The 22,784-nt window shown below is 50.2% G+C and overlaps 1 protein-coding gene across 1 annotated transcript in view; it reads left to right on the forward strand.

Annotated features, from left to right (window-relative positions):
- LARS2 (leucyl-tRNA synthetase 2, mitochondrial) overlaps positions 1-22,784 on the forward strand; it is a 110,933-nt gene that overhangs the window by 14,199 nt on the left and 73,950 nt on the right. Inside the window, exons 4-5 of the mRNA XM_054594801.1 lie at positions 5,769-5,860; positions 8,060-8,120. Coding sequence (XP_054450776.1) covers positions 5,769-5,860; positions 8,060-8,120 — 153 coding nt within the window. The remainder of the gene's footprint in view (positions 1-5,768; positions 5,861-8,059; positions 8,121-22,784) is intronic.

Genomic DNA, 22,784 nt, shown 5'->3' on the forward strand with positions numbered 1-22,784 from the left:
TATCCATCCCCTGCTTTGCTTTGAATGGCAGAGGGACAGACCCCTGTGGACCACATTTCCCGAGCTTGGGGGTCAGCCAGCCCCTGGCTGGTTTTGGATAGTAGGAGATTCTGGGAGAATTGGAGGGCAGGAGGAAAGGCGAAGCTGGGGAGTTTCTCTCCGACCTGGTCATTGTCTCCCTCATTAGGGTAGCGCCACCCGGGCAGACCGACCGATTTCAGCTCCTGCCCCGACCTCAGCCTTCGAGCTCTGCCAGCTCGGCCCCCTCCCTTCGTGCCTTGTGTCCTGCGGTGGCGACAGCGTCCTGCCCTTACGAATTCCTGGGTTGTTTTGTTACCTGCTTGGCTTCTCACTCACCTTTAAAGACTTAGAATATTTGTTGAAGAAGTGGTGGAAATGATGATTTTTCACACTCTGGAAGTTTGTTTTATAGATTTGCAGGATGCAGCTAGGAGAGCTTGTTCTCGATTCTGCTCTGCTGGAAGCACACCGAGCGGAGAAGAGGTTAAGTCCTGGGGAGCTGAGAGGGCTCAGGTGGCCCTAGCATGTAAATCCAGACGCCGGGGAATTTTTGATTTTTGTTTTACAATAAATCGCCTCGTTGGCACATGTTGCTTGTGCAATGGTGAAAGGATTAAACCAAGTTATGGTGACAGAAGAAAAGGAATAGGAAATTTGGAGCTAAAAAGCAGAGGCTAGAGTCGTTCCAGTGAATGCTTTTGACAGTCTGGGCCGTCAAGAAATCACGGAGAAGACAGTGGGCATCTCTGCTGAGAACGGAGGTATTGGATCTGAATGCCAGGCGAGACCAAGACGTGAAGGGGACCAGCCGAGGAAGCACCGGACACCGTGTCTGTCCCGTAGAGGAGCTGTGACAGTTTGACCAGCGAGTAGAACGTGCTGCCGAGGGCGAGGGGCACGCATTGGTCGTTTGTACCCCTGCTGCGGGTGCTCACTGCGTCCGCCCTGGACAGCAGCGAACCATCTGGGGGCACGGGCTGCGCTCCGCGCTCGGTTGCTGCCACTGGGAAACCCAGGCTGCGGAAACCATAGGGCCCTTTCCCATGTCATACAGGCTTGGCCCACAGAAGCTCTGGTCCCAGGGACCCAGCCCCCGGTGAGGAGAACCGTCCTGGTTCCAGAAGCACAAAGGCCTGCCCCGACCTGCGTTCTAGGGCAGACATTGGTTTTTGTTTTTGTTTTCTGGTTTTTTTTTTATTAATTTTTTGGTAAGAATATGATGTTACTGTTAAGAAGGTTTAAGATTCTTCTGACTTTATGTATTTAATCCTTACCTGAGGATATGTTTATTGATTTTAGGGAGAGGGGGAGGAGGGAGGAGGGAGAGAAAGAGAGACCGATGTGAGAGGCAAACGCTGATCACTGCCTCCCGCATGCTCCCCGGCTGGGGACTGAACACACCACCTTGGTATGCGCCCTGACTGGGAAGCGAGCCCCCAACCTTTTGCTGTGTGGGATGATGCTCCAACCAACTGATCCCACCCAGCTAGGGCTCTGATTTTATTTTTATAGACAGCTTGGGTAACACGTGAACTTACAATCTCTTTTTCTGTTAATTTCATCTGACAACAAAAATAGAAATGAACAGGTATATTACATAAATCCAGACAGGTTTTTTGTGCCTGTCTTCTGTGTTGACTGTATTTAAAAATACGGACAGTACCTACAGAATGTTAATAGGCAGAAACATCGACCTCTTGCCAGTTGGCAGCTCCAGCAAAGAACCTGAGTGGTGATTAAGCTTCCCCCACCTCGTGGTTATGCAACAGTTACTGTGTTCTGCCAGGGAAGCGGGCCTAGGAGAATTGAAGCACATCTGGGAGCTGCTCTGTCCGTGGAAGCATTGAAGAAATTTCTAGTAATCCAGCATGTATCCCCTGCACCCCTGCATGGGAATATTTTTTTGTTTGTTTGTTCTTAATAGTTGAAAAGAGAGGAAAAACTGACACTTAGTAGGAATGTTTTTCATCTCTGGATTAAACAATACTCAGGAGAAAGCATATCCTAGAGGGCGTCCGTTGTAGTTGGGATTTTGAGCTCCTGGGGATGGAAGCCCAGCTCAGACCAGCTTCAGCACAAAAGGAGGTTTTGTTGTTTCTCCAGATCTGGGCAGAGCTTACAGGGTCAAAGTCAAAGGAAATGTGGTAGGAGGCAGGTGCTGGGTGTGGGGCCAGGTCCGTGCAGCACGTCGGTGTCCCCTGTCTCTGCCCACCTCCCATTTCCACTTTTCTCCGCGTGCCAGCTTTACCCTCTCAGACATCTCCACCAGGAGGAAGGCAGGGCCACTTGGAACCCTGGTTCCTGTCCTTCTTTGCCCCGACTGAGGAGGAAAGAGAAGAAGGTGAGCCCTCATTGCCCGGGTCTCTGTTGCACCAACCCCACCCTGCCCCGCACCCCAGACCGCTGACGAGCCTGGGGAAGGATTCAGGTCCTGCCTCCCTCCGTAGCCGGAGCTGGAGGGGTGGGTTTTGCAACGGGCGGTCCTCAGCAGGACCGTATGAAGTTGGAGGAGGAGCAGTTTTCAGGAGAAGGGGAGGGTGCTGTTTGGAAGGATGGAACACTGTGGGCCAGCCATACTGAACAAGAGGAGAGGAGACCTCGGGTCCAGGAGATCCGCTGGATTGGGTATGTCTAGTCAGGCCCCTAAAACTGCATACAATAGACATACCCATGGAACGTTAGAATTTTTAGAAAAGACATTCCTACGGCCATGCATGCGTCTATATTTTGCACAGACATCCATGATTTATTAAGTGAAAAGAAAAGCAGATCATAACATAGTGTAACATAGGTTTTGTTTCCATAAAAGTAAACCAGCAGGCTCCTGGGGGCGTGTGCACATGTTTGAACCTCTGTGTGTGAGTGAGGCTACAAAGGCCGCTGCTGCTGGTCACGTCAAGGGCTTGAGAATGGGGCCGGCGGCCAGGAGGAGAGGAGCGGCTTTGCCTTTGCATGTTATGTATTGTGTCGTTTCACTTGTTGAAATAAGCCTGTATTACATTTGTAATTTCAGAAACATGCAATACCTAAAAAAGCAGAAGCCTATTCAGACTGACCTCAGGACAGGGCAGGTGCGGGGACGGAAGGGAGTTAGGGAGCCGGGGAGTCGTGTCGTCTCAGGCTGCAGATCCAGAGCTGGCCAGGCTTCCCAAGCCCCCAAGACTGGGAAGCACAGCACTAGACGTGGCAAACCAGCCTCGGCTGTAGCAGCAGGAAGCCGGAGAGGCCACAGCGTTGTTTGTTCACCAAGCCTGTGTACGTCACTTCCAGAAAGCAGATCCAAGTGGGCAGGACCCCCCACCAACCCCAGTGGGGCAAGATCTGCCGGCGGTGCCTTTGTCCAGGGCAGCCGGAGGCAAACCCCCTCCTGCCCGGCTCGCAGAGGGCTGCCGTCTTGTCGTGGGCTGTGCCTGGTCCAGGCGGCTGGCGCAAGAACAGCTGGGCTCCTTTCCAGTGAAGCACCTGTTGTGAGCCATTGACTCTGTGGGAAAGAAGACCCACGGGGCCCTCGTACAGACAGGGAGGCTGGTAGCTGGCCAGCCCTGTGAGCCTCATGGTCTGTTCGATTTGGTTAAGAACTTCCCGTGCCTGGCAGCAACGGCTACAGAGGCTTGTTGTAAGTAACGCATGCTTACAAATGTCTGTGGAAGAGGATGTGTGTGGGGTCAGGGTGTCTCACTCCCCGTTGTGGCCAAAAAGACACGGGCTAAAACCTGGACAGGGGAACCGGGGATGTGCACCCTTGACAAGGGAACCGTGAGGTGCTGGAGGTCAGGGAAGCAGGTGGCAGCAGTCGTGACAACGGCCTGCGCTGCCATTTGCTGGGTGCCGTTCTCTGCTGTGTGTCCCACAGACACTGAGGCGTATAACAACAATTCGAGGTGGCTACTTTCAGTCGCAATTTATAGTCGGGACTCAGGGTCAGTGATGTGCCACAGGTCCCCTTGCCAGGGAATGGCAGGCTTGGGTCCCCTCCCACTACACAGCCTCCTGAGAGCGAGCCTTTGCCAGTTCTTCCCACTCACTAGCCTATGGAGTTAGTTTAGAGTGGCTCTGAGGTTAGATGCATGGTCTTCGTTGTCTGGGTGGGATTACTCCATCAGACTACCAAACCAATGACAAAATCATGTGCATTGTGGAAGGGGGACTGTACGGCCAGTGGCTGCAGCCCCTGGGTGGGACATGCCTGTTCCCTTACTGCCACCTGCTAAGAGGGGCTGGGCAGAGCGCAGGTCTGGGAACTGGGATCGGGGGGATGAGTCCCGTCTGGGACACTTTGACTGTAAGTCCTTAAGGACCTGGGAGATACAAGGCGTGTGCACCTTGGGGAGTCCTTAGGCCAGATGGAAAGGTGGGAGAAACCTGTAGGTGCCCAGTGCAAAAAAATAGGGAAACGATACCCAATTTATAAACATTAGATATGAATTTACCAAATGTAACAGTTTATGTATGACTGTATGGTAGAATTACAGATGTGATTTATTTTCTTTTGAACATTTTTCTCTGTGTACGAAGTTACTTATAGTAACTGTACATTACGTTAGTAATGCGGGAAAGTTGTTTATAAAAGAAAACAAGACTCATCCACTTCTTTAGTGGAAAACGTCCTCCTGTGATATGCACAGGTGAGGAGGGGGGGCCAGCAAGCACCTCTCAGTGTTCATCACTACCCCAAGGAGATATGTGTGATTCCAAACCAGCCGACTGGCCCAGCTCATGGCTGCTGACAGACCGTGAACTTGATAGACAGTCAGGGTCAGCTGGAAAGTGCAGTTGCCTAGAAATATTAGGGCCTCCGTGGGTCAGCCTCACCCACAGGCGAGCCTCAGAGATGTGGCTGGAAGAGAAGCTGTGACACCAGTAGCATAGAAGGGGAGGGGACTGAGTTGTCAAAACAGGTGTCTCTCCCAATGGAAGGTAGAGAGCTCCGCCTTCTTTCTGGCCCTTGGGGCCATAGCACGTGGTTAGGTTGACAGAACTTCCTATGGAAGCTGCCAGCTGAGCTGTCACTTGTCCGTTGGCAGAAATGAAGCCTTACTGGCCTGTCCTGGCTTAGGGACGTTGCTTCCGGTGTGGCTGAGCGCAGCTGCTCAGTCTTGTGGGGCTGCAGCTGCTGAAACTGTCAGATAAGGGGCGGGGGGGATATACCACAAAAGCCTCTGAGCTCGATGATCTTCGGGTCCTGGATTCCCTGTTCTTTGAAGAACGGAAATGCTTAAGGAAGTGATTCGAAGTGGGTGTTGCACACATGCAAGGTGGCTAGTGCAACTGAGGAACTGAGATTTTTATTGAATTTAAATTTATGTAACTACCAGTGGCTTAGCGGCTACCATATTGGACCGTACAGCCCCTTAACTGGAAACTAAGATTAACCCCAGGTGAGCATTTCGAAAGACAATACATTTTTACGTATACCTATTTTTGAGATGGAAAGAAACTTTCTATAATTTAAGAAAAACAGTTCAGGTTCATTATAGACAATACAGACAAGAAGAAGAAGCCATAAAGCAGGAATGAGAGCACCTGCTCAGCGACAACTGCTGTTGGTGCGTTGGCGTGTAATCTTCTAAATTCTCTCCTATACGTGTGGCATAGGTAGCTAGCTGGCTTTCCAAAGTGTATTTTGAAATCACCCAGAAGGAGATAAGGCCTGTTAGTAGGAGAGAGCGCCTGTTCGTAGCCCAGAAGAGAATACTCACCCCGGTCTTTGCAGTCTGTCATGCCTGATGTTTCTCTCCGGGTGCTAGGTCATCAACCCCATGGGATGGGACGCGTTTGGACTGCCTGCCGAAAATGCCGCCATCGAGAGAAAGCTCCATCCAGAAAGTTGGACGCAAAGGTATGAATTACAGACATATTCAAACACCTATGTACCAGAACCCTAACATTTTTTTTAAACCTGCGCAGGAGAACTAGAAAAGCAAAGTGAATGTTGCGGTGACCAAGTGCTGAGCAGGACTGTGTCTACCCGCGTTTGCCTTTCTGTGCTCTCTGTTCTTACCTAAGAATCACAAAGAGGGCTTGGCGTAGTCACTCATGTGTTCTTTCTGATGCTCTGTTCTTTACAAAGCTATTCTTCTGTGGAGTATTTGCATTTGGAAGGAAAAGGCAGCGAGTGTTGCAGCTGATACATTTCTGCCCTGCGTGGTCATAGTTTGAGCTATATCCAAATTCCACAATATCATTTTCTCTGAAAAGTCTGTTAAGTTTTTTGCTTTCACCACTTTGAAGCAAGAGGAGCTTAGCGATTCAACATAGAAATATACGGTCAGTTGATTCTGAGCGTAGCTTTCTCCCAAGGTTACACACTCCCAGTCCCTCCCGGGCCTCAGGCTTCCTGTCTGCCCCCTCCCACCTGGCCAAGTCTGGAGGGCCTCATACCAGAACCCAGCAGAATGTTTTGGGCCCACCCCATCAGCTTCTTTCACAAAGATCTGGGGCTCCCCAGTGCCCTGCGATGTGGCCGTGCAGTTCTGGGGTCTGTCCCCAGGGTCTTCACCTCCCTTTGCTCTATCTTGACCAAGGCTACGTTGTGAAAACATTCACTGCACCATCCACTTCTCTGGAGGAAATGATCAAATAAAACGGATCTAATAGGGCATAAATTTGATGTAAAGTTAGACCAAGCATTGCTTGGTTTTGTAATAAAGTTTTCCTGGAACACAGCCACACCCATCTGTTGACATTTTGTCCGTGGCCGCTTTCACGGTACAGTGGTAGAGGTGAGTGCTGTGACCAGGACCATGTGGCTCACAAAGCTGAAGACATTACTGTCCAGCCTTTTACAGGAAAGAGTTGCCAACCCTCCCCTGTTGAATAGCAGTGAAGAAGACAGCCCCTGAATCATCCACCTCGGAGCAGGCCCTGCCTTCCCTTCTTGCTAGCGATTCGCCTTGAACAAACTAGTTAACGTCCCTGTGCCTCAGTTTACTTGTCTGTAAAGGAGGGACAGTCATAGTTCTTGCCTCATAAGGATGGGTAGAGATGAAGCACTGTCTCAGCTGCTGTAACAACGCCACCAGCCTGGGCGGCTTGTAAAGAACACACTTATTTCTCAGTTCTGAAGGCTGGGAAGTCTGAGGTCAAGGCGCCTGCAGATCAGTGTCCAGTTAGACCCTCTCACAGGGTGCAGACGGCCGTTTTCTGTGTCCTCGCATGGTGGGAGGGGCGGGGGAGCTCCCTGGGGTCCCTTTTAGAAGGACACTGCCTCCCATTCCTGAGGGCTCTGTCCTCGTGACCTAATCCCCTCCCAAGGACCAAGCCTCCTAACACAGTCACCCTGGGGACTAGGTTTCAATGAATCGAATCTGTGGGCACAAACATTGAGTCTATAGAAAGTACTTTTCTGCAAAAATGCTTAGCACAAGGCCTGGAGTAAAATAAGCTATTGTGAGCTGGTCGGAGGCCGCCTGGGGTCTTTTCATGGCTTCTCCTGCGCCCAGGCTGCTTGAACCGAAAAGGATGCAGGGTAAGTGAATTAGTCCTTTTTGTCTAACAAAAAGAAAAAATGGTGTGTTTTTTTATTTTGTGTTGAAGTTGATTAATTCACTTCTCTCCTTTCCCAGTGATTTGGGTTTTGATTGACAGTGCGCTAAACCAGATTGCTTTAGGATTGCCACGGTTTGTACGTTAAAGGCTTTTTTTCCTGCTCAGTGGATTTTATACTTGTAAATGTTTGGCTTCTATCTGTGCAGAATACAGACATACATATGGATGGGCCAGGAGCACACATATCAAAGGAGTTGTCTATCTGAACAGCCAGCGGAAGGGCCCATCCTGAAGCCAAAGACCATTGTGGCTTCTAGTAGATTCTGTCTGAGTCCAGGGAGAAGGTATCTTCTAATATGCTGACATTTTCATGGATTCCTAGTGATTAATGTTTTGTTGTTTTTTTTTTTTTTTGGCCAGGGCAAAACGACACTTAAAGCCCTTTGGAATAATGTAGACTTTTTCCATTTACCCTTTATATTCTCAAAGTTTAGTTTGTTTATGGCTTTCCCCCCTGTACAGACCAAACCTTCTTCCCTTCATTCCACAGTAATATTCAACACATGAGGCGGCAGCTGGACCAGCTGGGCCTGTGCTTCAGCTGGGACAGGGTAAGTGGGGCCTCTCTCGTGGGAGGTTGTGAGTGGGAGGTTGTGAATGCGCGGCGTCTGTGACAGTTGTTTCGTGTGCTGCCCCTCAGAGGTGGGAGAAGGGAAGGGAGCGAGGCGGATGGCCGGTCTCCAGGAATGGCAGACTGTCCCCAGAGGACATTGGCCTGCACATAAGGGATGTTGTGTGGGATGAAGCTGGGAGTGTTAACTTCTTGTCTAACTTCGCAGTTGGCCGCGAGGCCTGGGTGGCAAAAACTGCTCCAGGACACCTGCGTTTCCCATCAGTAGGTTAAAAAGACCATTGGGATCTACATGGAGGTGAAGGGCTGTCACCCCACCTGGTCCTCAGGGGATTAGGTGTTCCGCTGACTGACCTTTTATTTACCTTTTGTTCCAGGATTAGACGTGGGGCTTCAAGAGCCCGCTCTGGTCCTGCCACAAATAGCCTCTTGGTGCAGAGCGTTTCGCTTGAACTGTACCTGGGGCTCAGGGGCCCTGCCTGTGGGTGTGTGCTGCTCGCCGTCCTCCATTTTCATGATTTCCTCACGATTTTGGTCTGTTTCTTGGGAAGAACTCAGCATATTTGCTTTCCACATCCCTGACTCAGTTTCTAGAGAATCAGCCCTGCTCTGTATGGTTTCTAATGCAAATAATGAATTCTGCTGCTGGATGTTGAGATTCACTGGTTTCCTTATCTCGTCTGTTTCCCATTTTCCCAAGTCTCTTGGCCAGATGCTTTCTTTTTTTCCTTCTTATTTTGCTATCTTATCTTCACAGACCCTGTATGTTCAGAAATTTTCCTGAGAATACAAGGAGGTGCTCTTGAAAACTTTTGTTGCTGCCTTTAAGAAATCTTTTGGAATGCTATGTTCTTGTTTGTTTGGGAACCTTTTCATAGGCACCTTGTGGATTTCCCCCCAGCTCGCTGAGTGCGCTGCTGTGTCAGTGTATCAGTGTATCAGTATATCCACGCAGAGATTCATCAGCCTGAGCCGTGCAGCAGAGGCTCCATGGTCTCTGCACCATTCAGCTCTGCCTGGGGCTGGGGAATCCACTGCTCCCGGTGCCTCGTTCTCTTTGGTCTGGCCTTCACCCAGATGCGCCCGGTGGCATCACAGACACGCCCCAACTGTGGCTGCTTCGAGTGCTGCTGAGCCACCCCGGCCAGCGGGTCCAGCTTGTGGGCGCTCCGCCTGCCCCGGGTCCCACCATGCCCTGTGGACTTCGCCCTCCGGAGCAGGGGATGGCAGAACCCTTTCTCTTAAGAACCTAACCTGTTCTGGTGAGGGGGAAGTGCTGTTTGGCTTATAGTCGTTTTCTTCAATCTGGTCCCATCTGCCAAAAGCCCTTGACATTTCTGGCACGTTGATGGCACCTTCTGTGGTTCCCAGTGCTGGGGCGGGCCCTGGCCCCCGAGCCTTATGTCCCACGGGCGATTTTAGTGGGGGTGATGGAAACCCGTTTAGACGGCTGTGTGCATGATGCTCTTGTGCCCAGAAGTGCACAGGCGCTTTTCGACGAAACCCTTACTGTCCGCGGGGTTAGACGGAGCAGCAAAGTGAGGAGGGGAGGAGGAGTTATTCAATTGACCAGGCGAACCTGTGCCTTTCACAAGGTGGCATTCTTAAAGTCGCATTAAAACGCAATCATTCTGCAGATGGCTAGCTGACAATTAGCAGGGTATTGAAAAAAAAGAATAATAAGATGGCTCAGAAATGTTATCTTCCTCCCCCAGGTGGAGAAAGCCAGCTTCACAGCCTGGACCCACAGCCACGTTCCTCCTGCCTGTCCCTGGGTGCTCTGTCTGGAGGAGTGGCCCAGCCCTTGAGCTCCATTCTTATCTTTCAGAAAAGGCTTAATTCTCTGGATTAAAAAAAAAAAAAATTACATTTCTGGAAAGAATGCATTTCTGGGGAGCCAGCGTGATCACGGGGTGACTTTTAGCACAGACAGTCCTGTTTCACTTTGTCAGATGTTGCTACCCAAACAGCTTGTATCATTTCGAGAAGACAGAAAGTAAGAAACTGAAAGCTGAGTTGGAATAGCTGAATGTCTATTGAGGGAAGAGTAAGAAGGAAGTAAAATTCCACACTGTGCAGCGGGAGAGAGAATTGTTTCTTTGGGGGGGTCTCACCCTGCACAGGAGTCGGCAGCCTGTCTGAGGGCGGGGTGTGGGCTGCATTTGACTTTCATGGGCTCAGCTTATGATCGTGAACTGGTCCTAGGGAAGCGCCTGATGAGTTCCGCGTGACAGGTGGCAGAGTGAGCTTCCGGGCGGTCAGGTGTGGCTCATTGCGGCAGGCGTGTCTCTCTCTGACTTCGGCCTCTGTGCTCCCACCAGGGCTTTGGTGCCTGAGCTGGTTCTGGACCAGAGCTTGGCTGTGACTCTGGACTGAAGCAGACTTTGGGGCTAATTTTGATCAAGAACCGTCTGGATAATTGTTTTGGGAGCAGTCCCTAGGAGTTCCCTTCACAAACCAGACAAGTACAAGAAGAAAAATAAAGTCCTAACCAGACAGGATTTGACGTAATGCCTGGACTCTGCCAGAAGGAGGCTTTCTGAGTGGTCTGTGGTGCTTGCTGAGTGACCCCAAACACTCAGATACTGCAGTGTAAAATCAGAACAAACATCTTCCAGGATTGGCATAAATGATGTTTTCCCTTCCTGGCATAATCAAAACATTGACTATTTGCTGAGTTTCTTTATAGTGGAGCTCTTATGAGTTTTTATTTCTACTTCTTACTGGATTTTAAGTTCCTGTGTCTCATTTCCTTCTCGAGTTTTTACGTTTGGTCTTCTGTGCATGTTGGTGCCCGGTAATTAACCCTGATGGCTTCGCCCACGTTGGGGCCAGGGAAACACAGCGTAGACGGCCAAAGCCTGGAAGCAAACTCGTACTGGACCCGCACGCTTCCCCACGGGTGGGCGCGGTTCCGGGGCGGTTCTCCCGGGGCCGTGGGGGAGGCCGTGCAGCACAGTGCTCTCAGGACTCTGACCAGGACGGGCTCTGGGGGCTTCGAGCTCTTCCAGGTTTTGCCGTCGGCGCCGCAGAGCCTGTGTGAAGCGGCGGCACCCCTGCCGTCTGCACTGACCTCTTGGCTTCTGATCCTCCCACTTTCTCTCCGGTCCTTCGTTCCTTCCCTCGTCTCTGCTTTCTGTTCCGTTTTTTCTTTCGTTCTGTTGCCGACTCACCTGCTTTCGTTTTCCTCTGTTTCTTCCCGTCTCCTTTCTCTCCTGCTTCTTCTTTTTAAATAACCTTTTTTATTTTGGAAAATTTCCAACTCAATACTTAAAAAGGCGAGGCCGGCAGAGGGAGCCTCCAAACACTCATCGCCTGGTCAGCAGCTGCTATCACACGGCCAGTCTTACGTCACGTGCACGGTCCACTCTGAATTATTTTGTGACAAGTCCCAGACATTATACGAGGTCTGTCAGAAGGTATCCAGCCATGTCGTATGAAAAATAGGGACGTTTATTGAAGAAGATTCAAGATATAAGAAACATTGTACATGGGACAGTGACGCCTCAGTCCCCTTCAAAGTGGGCACCTTGGCACCTCACATAGTTCTCTCCCCATTGCCATCGGCTACCCTGTTGTATTTTCCTGAATCTCACTGACAGTCTGAAGTCTCTTCCCTTTGAAAGGTGATTTTAGTTTTGGGAAAAGCCAGAAGTCTCAGAGCGCCAAATCTGGGCTGTAGAGGGGCTGAGTCACCTGGGGCATTCGATGTTTTGCCAAAACACTGTGTAGGACATGCGATGCACGAGCGGGCGCGTTGTCGTGATGAAGCTGCCATTCACCATTTGCCCACAGCTGCGGCCTTCTGAATCGTCTGAGTAGTTTCTGCAGAGGAATGTTCAAGTTTAACTCAAAATTTGATGTAGATTTGTTGCTCTACTCGCTCACTCATTTTGAATGCGATGGCCACACAGTGCACGTGCTCACTCAACAGCATCTACCACCCCCACTGACTAGTACAGTCAAGTCGTCATTGTTCACGCACGCGCATTCCAGTCCACTCTCCTTGGCGGCCAGGTTACACTCATGTCGCGCAGACCATTCTTATATTAACAGTGGCTGGACTTTTTCAAGACAGACCTCGTATAGCCCCATCGATAAAGAGCTCAGTACATGTGGCAATGATGAAGGCTTTTTTGCTCTTTCCTTTCCTTCCTTTCTTCCTTCGTCACAGTTCCATTCTTACAGCTAAAACAATTAACGATCATGCCATACGACATCATGGAATGGCAGTCATTTTGCACGTTTCCCTGGATGTCTTGTAAGTGTTTCCTAGCGCCACGGCCGCTCTGCCCGCACTCCTGCGGCCGTGGCCGGGCCTCCTCCTCCCGCCCCCACGTTGTTATCATGGGTCGGGAGCTGTGCTCTCTATTTGTCCAAAACACACAAGCTCTTCAGACCACACCTGCACAAATTGATTTTCATTATTCGTATCATTAGAAAGTGAAAATTATTATTGCTTCAAGGCCCTCACTACTTTGGCATTTCATTTACAGAGGACTAGATGTTTGATAAGGAAGGATTAAACTACAACAAATAATAAGGCTCCAGGAAGTAGAAATACCGTATTTTGCCATGTATAATGCGCACTTTTTATTCCAAATTTTTGAGGGGAAAATAAGGATGCACATAATACATGAGTAGAACTAATGAAAACTTCTTGTACCTTGTATCTGTTCTTATGTTTTGTAATTATTTGTTACATAAAGTTCCTTGTACCATAATACACTAAGAAATAAATGCTAAAACTCCTTTATAATACAGAAAACAAGAATCTAAATATAAACAAAAAATTGAATTAAAAAATTAAGAAAGCTTTTTTTCCCTGAAAGTTTGGGCCAAAAATGTGGGTGTGCATTATACACGGGAACACATTGTATACAGCAAAATATGGGTATATATTTTTAATGTTTTTTATTTTAAAAGAACTCAAAGAATAGCTTGAAACAAAAAGCACTTGGGGGCAAGAGAGCGCCTGGAAACATGCCTGGGAAGACTGCCCTGGTGGGAGCCAGGAGCTGTGGTTGCCCTGGCAACGCCTAACAGGTCCGGAAGTGTTTGACTCTTGAGTCCCCTCTCAGGTCCTCGCAGGGGTGGAGCAGTTTTTTGGGCAGATTTCTGGCTCTGGATTACTTGTTCTCCCTCAGAATCAGAAGATTAACCTTTTTGCTGGAGGTTTTCCTTTGGTTACCTTTGTTTCAGCTGAAGCGAAGGGACAGTCTAGTCTATCTTTGGGTGCTTCCCCGTTTCCAGGAAGGCTGGTGCTGGGGCCTGGGTGTTAGTGATCAGGGCCACAGGCACCTAGAGGGTGGGACCGGACCTCCTTGTGAACACACAGCAGACCCCAGACTGAGCCTGTGCCCCTCAGTACTCAGCAGCCTCCACCAGGCGACAAGGTTTTCGCTGCCCCAGCTGGCATGGCGTTCTTCGTCTCCTCTGCCCTAACTGGGGGAGGAGGAGGCCTCTGGGGTGCCCCCTGTAAACGTGGCTGTCAGAGGAAGTCGTCTGTTTAATCCATAGTCCCCACTGGTAGTCATGACCTCAGTGAGATCGTCCCTGCCAAGGGCACGTGTGCTGGCTGATGGGACTAGAATGTCCCGATTTTGTGTCTATGAAGTGCCCTTAGGAGGTGGGATCTTGGACACTCATCTCAGAAACCTGGGTTTTGGTGACGGGTCTTGCCATCCACCTGTGGTCGGTGTCATCTGTTGCCCCCCTGGGCCTCGGCTTCTCTCCAGAGCTGGGAGGCTTCTCACGGCTGTTGAAGGGATGAGAGACCAACTCTCTCTCCACGGCTGAATCAGGCCTCCAGTCGGTCTTGCATGTCAGCGCCTACGTTCGGCCTCTGATAGAGCAGGTGCCTGGAGTTGTGTGGGTGCGAGGGGCTTAGGTGCGTCGGGAAGCGGTATCTACAAGGTTTTGTTGCGCTGTGCGGATAACAAGGATCGCACGTGTGTGCACTCCTGTCAGTACACACCGCTGACCAGATCCCACGAGCACCAGAATCACTGAGAGGGCTGGTCACAGCTCGGATTTCGGGGCCGCACCCCCGAGTTTCTGATTCAGTAGGTCTGTGACTTTGGGTGTCTGGTTGGAAAAAAGAAAAAGGATCCTGGGAATGAGCATGTTCCCAAACCTCATGGGACAGGAATCAAAATAGAAGCCGACCATCAGTTCTTTCAATGAATAATAAAAACATTTAAAAATAGGCAGTGTTTTTGCGAACACAAGAATTATTTTAATAACTTATTTCATTGTGAAATACTAGGCATCTGTAGTCTAGAGCATAGGACGTGTATGTGTAGCTTGATACATGATTGCAATCTGTACCCACCACCTCCATGAAGAAATAAAGCGTCGCCAGCCCAATAGTTGCCACCTTGGTTTCCATAACGAGTTTCAGCACGTTTTTTGCAGTTACATAAATGGATTCACACAACATGGCTCCTTTTGTATCTAGCTTTTTGAACTCAACATTTTTTCTCTGATGTTTTCTTGTAACATTTGGAAAGGTTGAAAGAATAGTCCACTAAACATTCATTTGCCTTCCACCTAGATCCAGTACGGCTGGGTTCTGCGGCACGCGCCTTGTAACCTTCAGGCACGGTGGGGCTTTGCCTGTAAGGACGTTGGCATTCCTGTCTGAAAACTTGAGATGTCCTTCTCTATAATCACAATACCATTTTGACAACTAAGAAAATTAACAGTCATTTCATAATATTATCTAATATCCAATCTGTATGCGAATTTCCCAATTACTTTCTGCAGCTATTTTTATCCCAGACACTGTTTCCTATATTAGTTTTCTACTTTTTCTGTAACTAGTTACTCAAACTCAGCTTCTTAAAACAATATAAACTTACGACCTCACAGTTTCAGCAGGCCAGAAATCGGGGTGGGCCTCGCCAGGTCCTCTGCGTATGGCCTCACACGCCAACATCAGGGCGTCAGCAGAGCTGTGTCCCTTAGTGGGCGCCTCCTTCCTCATTCAGGGCGTTGGCCAAATTTGGTGGTTGGAGGCCTAGGCCCTCACTGCTTCCCCGGCTCTCAGCCAGGGGCCAGTCCCGGCTTCTTGGAGGCGGCCCCTCGCCCTCTCTGCCTGCGCTTGGCTCCCTCCAGCCGCAGTGGCCAGGCGCCCTCAGGCTTCCCATCTGCCGTGGCGGCTCTGACCCCTGCCTTTACCGGCCTGTGTGATCACAGGGGGCTCGCCTGGATAATTTAGGATAATCTCATTGTAATTACTTCTGCAAAATCTTTCTAGCCACTTAACTAACATAGTCACAGGTTCAGGGGTTAGGGTGTGGCCATTTCCCCCCCCCAACCCTTTTTATGTGTTAATGCTCGTTATGGACTGTATGTTTGTGCTTATTCCCCTCATGCATTCATATTTTGAAGCTCTAACTCCCGACATGATGGTATTTGGAGATGGGATCTTAGGTGAGGTAATTAGCATTAGGTGAGGTCATGAGAGTGGGACCCTCGCGATGGCATTGGTGCCCTTATCAGAAGAGACACCAGGGAGCTTGCTGCCCCTCTCTGCATGCACACAAAGGAGAGGTCATGCGAGCACCCTCAAGTGGCAGCGGCCTGCAGGCCGGGAAGGGAGCTGTCCCCAGACCCCACGCCTGCGGGCACCCCGATCCCTGGTAGCCAGCCTGCAGCCGTGAGAAGTACAGGTCTGCCGTTTAAGCCCCGCCTCCCGTCCCCATTGGTAGTATTTAGTACAGCATCCTGAGCTGATGAATACAAGGATTTTGACTTTTGAAGGGTTTAGTGTAGTGGTTTTGCAGAACGTCCAACAGTCTGGATTTGTCTGATTGGTTCTTCAGGTATCGGCTCCAGTTGCTGTGCCCACATGACAAACCGTTTGATTTGTTGTCATAATTTTGCACATTGACCAACAGCCTGTGATGGTGTTTGTAAATCATGTGGCTCAGAGTCGGGGTGGGGACAAGCCAGGGCAAAAGGGTGACATGAGGTGAACTGGCACTTTTAATGAGGGGTTTTCTAGTTTGACTGAAAGTTCTGGGGTGAGGTCTCCCCCGGAGTTTCACCCTTGGCCTCACATACCTTCCTCAGAGGGTAACTCACGGAAGAGATGTCTAATTGCCTTGAAGGATGAGCCGTCGCAGGATGAGAGCTATTCATAGCATCTAATAGCCCTAAATTAGCTCTCAAATAACCCTTCAAACTTGCTGTCAAAACATCTCTTTTCTTTGAGAATTTATATGTAGAAGTCAATTTCAGGTGAGCCTGTAATTTAAAAACTTTTCTTCTGAGAAGATTTTGGAAGATCCAAGGGAAGCGTTTGTTGAAGCTCATCGTTTCAATTTTCCGCCTGTGTCCCACATGAGATCTTTCAGGCTGGGACAGGCCTCTGCCACCCACCGCTCACGGGGCCGGCAGGCAGCAGGTCGGCTCATGTTGGCACTGGTGTCTCCACTTTGCATCTGTGCAACGGATGGATCGATACTTGCTCTTCCTCTGGGTCTGTGCCCATGAGTACAAATAGCCTTCGTGTTACTCAGGAAACCCGGAGACTCTCTTTTCGATGACTCTGTCCTGTCGATCCTGAAATTTTCAAGTTCGTTGCAGATAAAATGAACGTTCCTTTCCTTCCAGAAAAATGCAGCAATTGTGGAGAGCTGGCTTGGCTTGGATAGTCGAAATACTGGCGTCTATTCAAGTGGGCTGATAACAAATTGCAATTCAGACCCATTAGTCTCCTCTGTAGTTTAATGGAGGGTTTCCTGTTCCCAACTGTCTACTTTAGAAAAGCTGTCTGTATTGTTAGGCCGCCTCAATGAAATTCTCGTCAGCTGGCAAAGGACAATTACTGAGAAATTAAGCAAACTGTTGCTTCCCAGCCGATGGTGGGGCGTTCCCAGAATCTTGGGTAGTTTGTAGCGGGAGGCAGGTTGCCGGTCACCGTGAAAACAACAGTGCTCAGAAAATGATGGTCGAGACAAGAGCAAAAAGAGGAGCTCGCTGTTGAGCTGAGTTCGGCTTTGAAAGGCAGCGTGAGCTGTCTTCGAAACTGCAAAGGCCATGGTTTCCCTTCTATTAATACTCATTCCCTAAATTGGCTTCCAGAGCAGGTAGAACATGAACCTTTCAGGTTACTTGAGAATTTGATGCCCTAGATTTGAGAAACAAGACCTTTACGATCAAAATGCACGTTCTATGTAAGCCCAGCGTCTAGCATTTGTTATTTTCAATTTTCAGTAAATGCTTATTTACAGTCTAAAGTTAGCGCTGAGGTGAGGGAACATAATTACCTCAAAATGAATTCTTAGGCAAATGTTAGGTTCATGATTAATTAATTACCCTTGTATTAACACCTGTTCCTTCTACTCCGCATAAAGGAGGAGAACAGGGAAAATGAAGGAGACCGGAGGCAGAAGGTTGGCAAAGACAGAAGTTAACAGATGGTCAAAGGAAGGCAGAATGAGAGGAAGTGGCCAGCGGTGAGGCTGAGGAAGCCGGACAGTGGGACCCGTGGGGAATAGCAGCGAGGCAAGAGGAAGAGGTGGCCCTGTGGTCTCAGACGGGGATCCTGACTGGGCCTGTACGTGGGCGAGTGTTGTGAGCAAAGATGCAGACGAGAGGGAATGAAGCAGAGGCTGGAGAGGAGGGAGGGATGGGCAGAGAGCCTTAAGCTGGGAGGTGGATCCCTGTTCTTCCGCTCAGGGACTCCCGGAAGCCAGGGATGGGGTGGGGCCGACAATTCGGGGCAGCTTGCCTAGGAGAGGAGGGACTGTGCTGAGGCCTGCTGTTGGTGGCCGTGCCCCGTCAGTGCTGGAGGAGAGGCGGCCTGGCTCAGGGCTGGGGAACCGTGGGCACTCGGTAAATGTACTGGGCACTCAGTAAATGTACGTGGGACCCGTCAGTGAGTGAATGAACAAGCAGAACCTTGCGCGGGTGGAAAATCCATCCTTCTGTTCCCAGCACCTCCATTTCCTCCCTGTCGCTCCCAGCGGTGTCCCGCCTTTCGGCGTCTCTGGGCCACACTGGAAGAAGAGCTGTCTTGGGCCTCACATTAAATACATTGTGACAAGTAGTCACAAAAAAGATCTCGTAATGTTTTCAGTAAGTTTACGGTTTTGTGTTGGGCCGCATTCATAGCCATGCTGGGTTGCATGTGGCCCACGGGCTGCAGGTGGGACACCCCCCGCATCTAGCCGAGTCCTGAGCCCCGTGGAATAAAGACTGGGTGACAGACCCTAGTGAACGTTTTCTCAGGGGTGTAGTTAATGGGGAGAAACAGCGAATTTGGAACCAGCCCGTACCAGGGAGGTGAGAAAGTGATCTCAGCTTCACAAGTAGTCCTTCGTTGGTTCTTGATGTGGAAGCTGCCTATGGAGATAAATGTGATTCTTCTTCACGTGCCTTTGGGGATGTGGAGGTTCTGCACACGGGTTTGATTGTTTTGTAAATTGATTTTTAGAGAGAGAGAGAGAAACATTGATTTGTTGTTCCATTTATTCATGCAGTCAGTGGCTGTTTCTGTATGTGCCCGGACTGGAGATCGAACCCACGACCTTGGAGTGTCGGGACGACGCTCTCACTGACTGAGTGACCCAGTCAGGTTTCTTAAAGCTCTCTGTGTGGTATGAATTGGGGCAACATTTCTCATGTGAACCCATATTTGACATTTAGTATGAATAAACCAGATTATGGGTCCAAGAACTTTTTTAGAAAGCCTGCTTTAGTTAAGAAAATCAGCAAGGGCTCTCTCCCAAAGCTTTCCTTTGTTTTTTAACTACAGACACTGGACTACCTGAATGTCAATGTATCCTTCATGCTAAGGTTGACCAGGGGCCTTGGAGGTGGCCCTGTGGGTGTGCCTGCGTGGAAACCCCAGGACATTTGTTCCGCCTTCAGTCCCATTAAGCGCCCCCCCTCCCCGTGTGGGGCTGGAGGTGCATGTGCCAAGGATATCGGAACACTTCTCACCGGGGCCACTCTTTTGTTTTCTTCTTCCTTTGACTTTAATCGGGTTTCAAGAGCTGTAAAACTATAGGCTAGTTCCCTGTATAATACAAAGTCACCGCACAAGAACAGTGAAGTTCAGAAAACCTTTTATAATGAAAAAAAACCTAAACCCATGGTCAGTGTCATCCTGGGGCAACCCAGTATTGGTTTCTGTGTGGGCACTGTTTTGCCCAGCATTCCAGGTTCTGGGGAGAATTCATTCCGTTCCGTGAAAACCCAAGGGCAGATCAGGACCCAGTCTCTCACGCAGTGTTTGAGAATGAGATGTACTTGGGAGGGACCTCTTTGCACCCTGGCTGCATGTGGAATTTCTAGGGGTGCTGTGAGATCCGGGGCCGGTCATCTTTTTTTAAAGATTTTATTTATTTATTTTTAGAGAGGGGAAAGGAGGGAGGGAGAGAGGAAGAGAAACATCAATGTGTGGTTGCCTCTTGTACACCCCCAGTGGGGACCTGGCCTGCAACCCAGGCATGTGCCCTGGCTGGGAATCGAACCGGCAACCCTTTGGTTCGCAGGCCGGCACTGACTGCACTGAGCCACACCAGCCAGGGCTTTAAAAAAAAAAAAAAATTAATATTTTATTTGCTGATGCTATTACAGTTGTCCCAGTTTTTCCCACTTCGCCCCTGGCCAGGCACCAGTAACTTAAAGCTCTGTTCCAATGTGCGGGCAGATTAGCGCTGAGTGTTCCGACAGCCTCATGCCGGGGGGTGCCATGCTGTCCTGTCCAGCCAGCTTTCCCGTGAGCCCCCCTCTTCCTGCTCTCTGGCCCGCGGGTGTGCAGAGCTGCGAACCTGGAACCATTGCCAGCGAGGGCATCAGATGTAGACTGACTGTGTATTTTTTTCCTACCTTGCACTGTGCTTTCTGAGCCTCTCCCTGTTAGGATTAGAGAACCCCAGACAGAATAAAAAGCAAGGTCGTTACCATACATCTCCATTGCAATAAAGAGCAAATGACAAAAATGCGCATTACAGAAGATCATTTTTTACTAAGGTGTGTGAGACCCTGTCTCCTCAGCTGCCAAGATTGGTTGCTGGGGAGGCGGGAGGCGGGTGGTGAGGTGGGGCCTTGTCCCTGGGCACTGGGATGCACAGGGCGCCTCCCCTGTCTCAAGGTGTTGACTCTTCGGTGTGCAGGGCCATGGAATGACTGACTTAGAAAACGTGTCGCTTCAGGTTTTAGTTTGTTTCATTTTGTGAAATTCTGAGAGCTAACCTGAATAATGTGAGGTCTCAGTGCCAAGTAAACACAGCTGGCTGTGAGTGACGTCAGTGGTTCTGTGGTATGGTGCCGGTGACAGTCTGAGGTGCAACGGAGCCGAGGAGCCGAGGGGCCGAGACTCCACTCAGTGCAGCTGGAGCAGATGCTGGGGCGAGGGCGGGAGGCGGCCCAGCCGGCTCTCTCGGCGCTGCGTTGCCGCCAGCAGTGACTGGGGGCAGCCTTGTGTGAATTTGTCCATCCGGGCCTGTGTTTTGGTCTTTCTTTTGGAAGCACGATCACCTTTTAGTCAGGAAGTGGATATTGGGTCAGGGAGAGGGATTAGCTTTCTGTACCCCGGTCCTTTCCTCTCCCTTCCGCCTTGGCCCCAGGAGCTTCGTGGGGGCCTCAGCCCGCCTTTTTGAGAGACGTGACGATGAAACCAGCCTCAGTCGCCCGTAAATTGCCCGAGTCATGGGAAGTGGCACCGTTGATCCCTCCTGGGTGCCCAGCCCGTGCCTTACACACGTCATGACATGTGTCCTCACAGTGGCCCTCTCGGGTGGGCTTCTTTACCCCTGTTTCTTGGTTGGGACAGTTGACTGTGGCAGATGATGCAAGGACCCAAATCCAAGTGCAGTGGCCCCAGAGTAGACCATCTTTCCCCTCAGATCCCTCTCTCAGTGTCTCCCGGGAGCGAGGAGGGTTGGCTGGAGACCTTAGTGGGGCGCCCTTGACACAACTCCCCAGCCGTATTGTGTCGGGAGGCTGTCCTGAGCATTGCAGCATTTTAGCAGCGTCCCTGACCTCTACGTACTGTGCAAGAAAGGAGGCCTTCTTGCAGTTGGTCGCTGCCAAGTCACTGTGCTGCAGGGGCCCCTGGCCAGGCTGGCTTCGTTGCTGCGTCGTGCGGTCGGGGGTGTGGGTGGCAGTTCTCAGCGGGTGATGTGTTGCTCCTCCCTTGTGTTCTGAGCGAACTCACCTTCTGTGTTGGGCTCTGTGCTTGGCCATGAATGTGCAACACATTTTTCATGCTAAAAACCAGGTACGGTAGAAGGGGAATCGCAGGTGGGAGACTGAGTCTAGCCAAGGTCCCAGGTGCATTAAATTTTGTCTCCCTGCAGGTAGTTGGCGCTCTCCAGAGCTCATGGGGATAGAAAAGTCGACACTTCATATGGGTCTCTGTGGATGTGGCCCAGTTGCTGTTGCTTTTGCAGCTATAGCTTTGAGTTACCTGACTTTTTGTTTTAAAAACAAGGGTGCATTAATGCAGGTGTCGGCTTATTTGGAAACCAGGGAAGGGAAAGTGCAGGAATGAAAAGGGATTTTGAAACAGAGTCAACAGCCCTAGTTTGACTAAGTACCCTTCCCAAGCTAGTGCTGCCCCACCGCTTGGGGGCAGGGATCCCCGCGCCCCAGACCTCGCTCGGGCTCCCCCCAGGGTGGAGGCCGGGCCCGGCCGGGACACTGGGGTGCTGTGGGCCGGGTTCCAGCAGGTGATCTTTCAACGCATACTTAGTCAACAACCTTTTCATGGAAGAGGGTAAACTGATGTTTTATCAAGAAAAATGCTACACCTCTCTAACTTCAAAATGAGAACTTTATTACGTGAATTTATTACAGGAGATTTTCCAAGTCAGACAGCTGCTTGGAGGCATATTAAATGATTTAAAATTTAGAGAGTAAAACCAATCACTCATTCCTGGGGAGCAGCATTATGCATGCGTGACCGGGCGGCGGGGCTGTCTCTGCCTGCGCCCACACGCTCACCGGGTCTCCTCAGCTGGGTCTCTGTGTTGGGAGAAGGGGTGAGCTCACTGGGGACCAGTGTCCTGCACTGTGTGTGCTCAATAGAGATGGGGCCACAGTGGCTGGAGAGGGGAAAGCTAAGCTAACTGGCTGGCATTTCCGCTTCTCCCAAGGATATTTTGTCCCTTTCTGTGGAATGTCTACCAGAAAGTTGCTTGTCTCCTTACCCGGTCTCAGGTCACAGGCTCAAACTACAAAGGTTGACCCCCACAGAGCAGGGTTCCTCTTCTCAGCACTATGGGACTTGGATGATTTTCTTGTTCGAGAGGCTGTGTTGTGCGTTGTAGGATATTAGCAGCGTCCCTGGCCTCTCCTCATTGTGCCGGTGACACCCTCCCACACACGGCTGTGGCAAACAGAAATGTCTCCAGGTGTTACCAGATAGCCTAGAGGAGCAAAAGTGTCCGTCTTGAGAATCCTACCTTAGGAAAACAATGGAAGGACTGGTAGCCTCTCTGTGGGTGTTGAAGCCTCAGAAGACCCTTGTCTACAGAGCTGGGTTTTAAGCAAGTAGCTCCCAGTGAAAATGTGAGACAATTTCTAGCCAGACTAATGCTAAAGCTTTTAAGCATTTTAATTTCAGAAAGATGTTGTTGGTGATTTTTATTGAGATGAGGCATTAGGTGACTAGAAATAGCTT

Source organism: Pteronotus mesoamericanus, unplaced genomic scaffold (genome assembly GCF_021234165.1).
Source record: "Pteronotus mesoamericanus isolate MK-2021 breed Mesoamerican mustached bat unplaced genomic scaffold, CSHL_Meso_final scaffold_533, whole genome shotgun sequence".
NCBI lineage: Eukaryota > Metazoa > Chordata > Mammalia > Chiroptera > Mormoopidae > Pteronotus > Pteronotus mesoamericanus.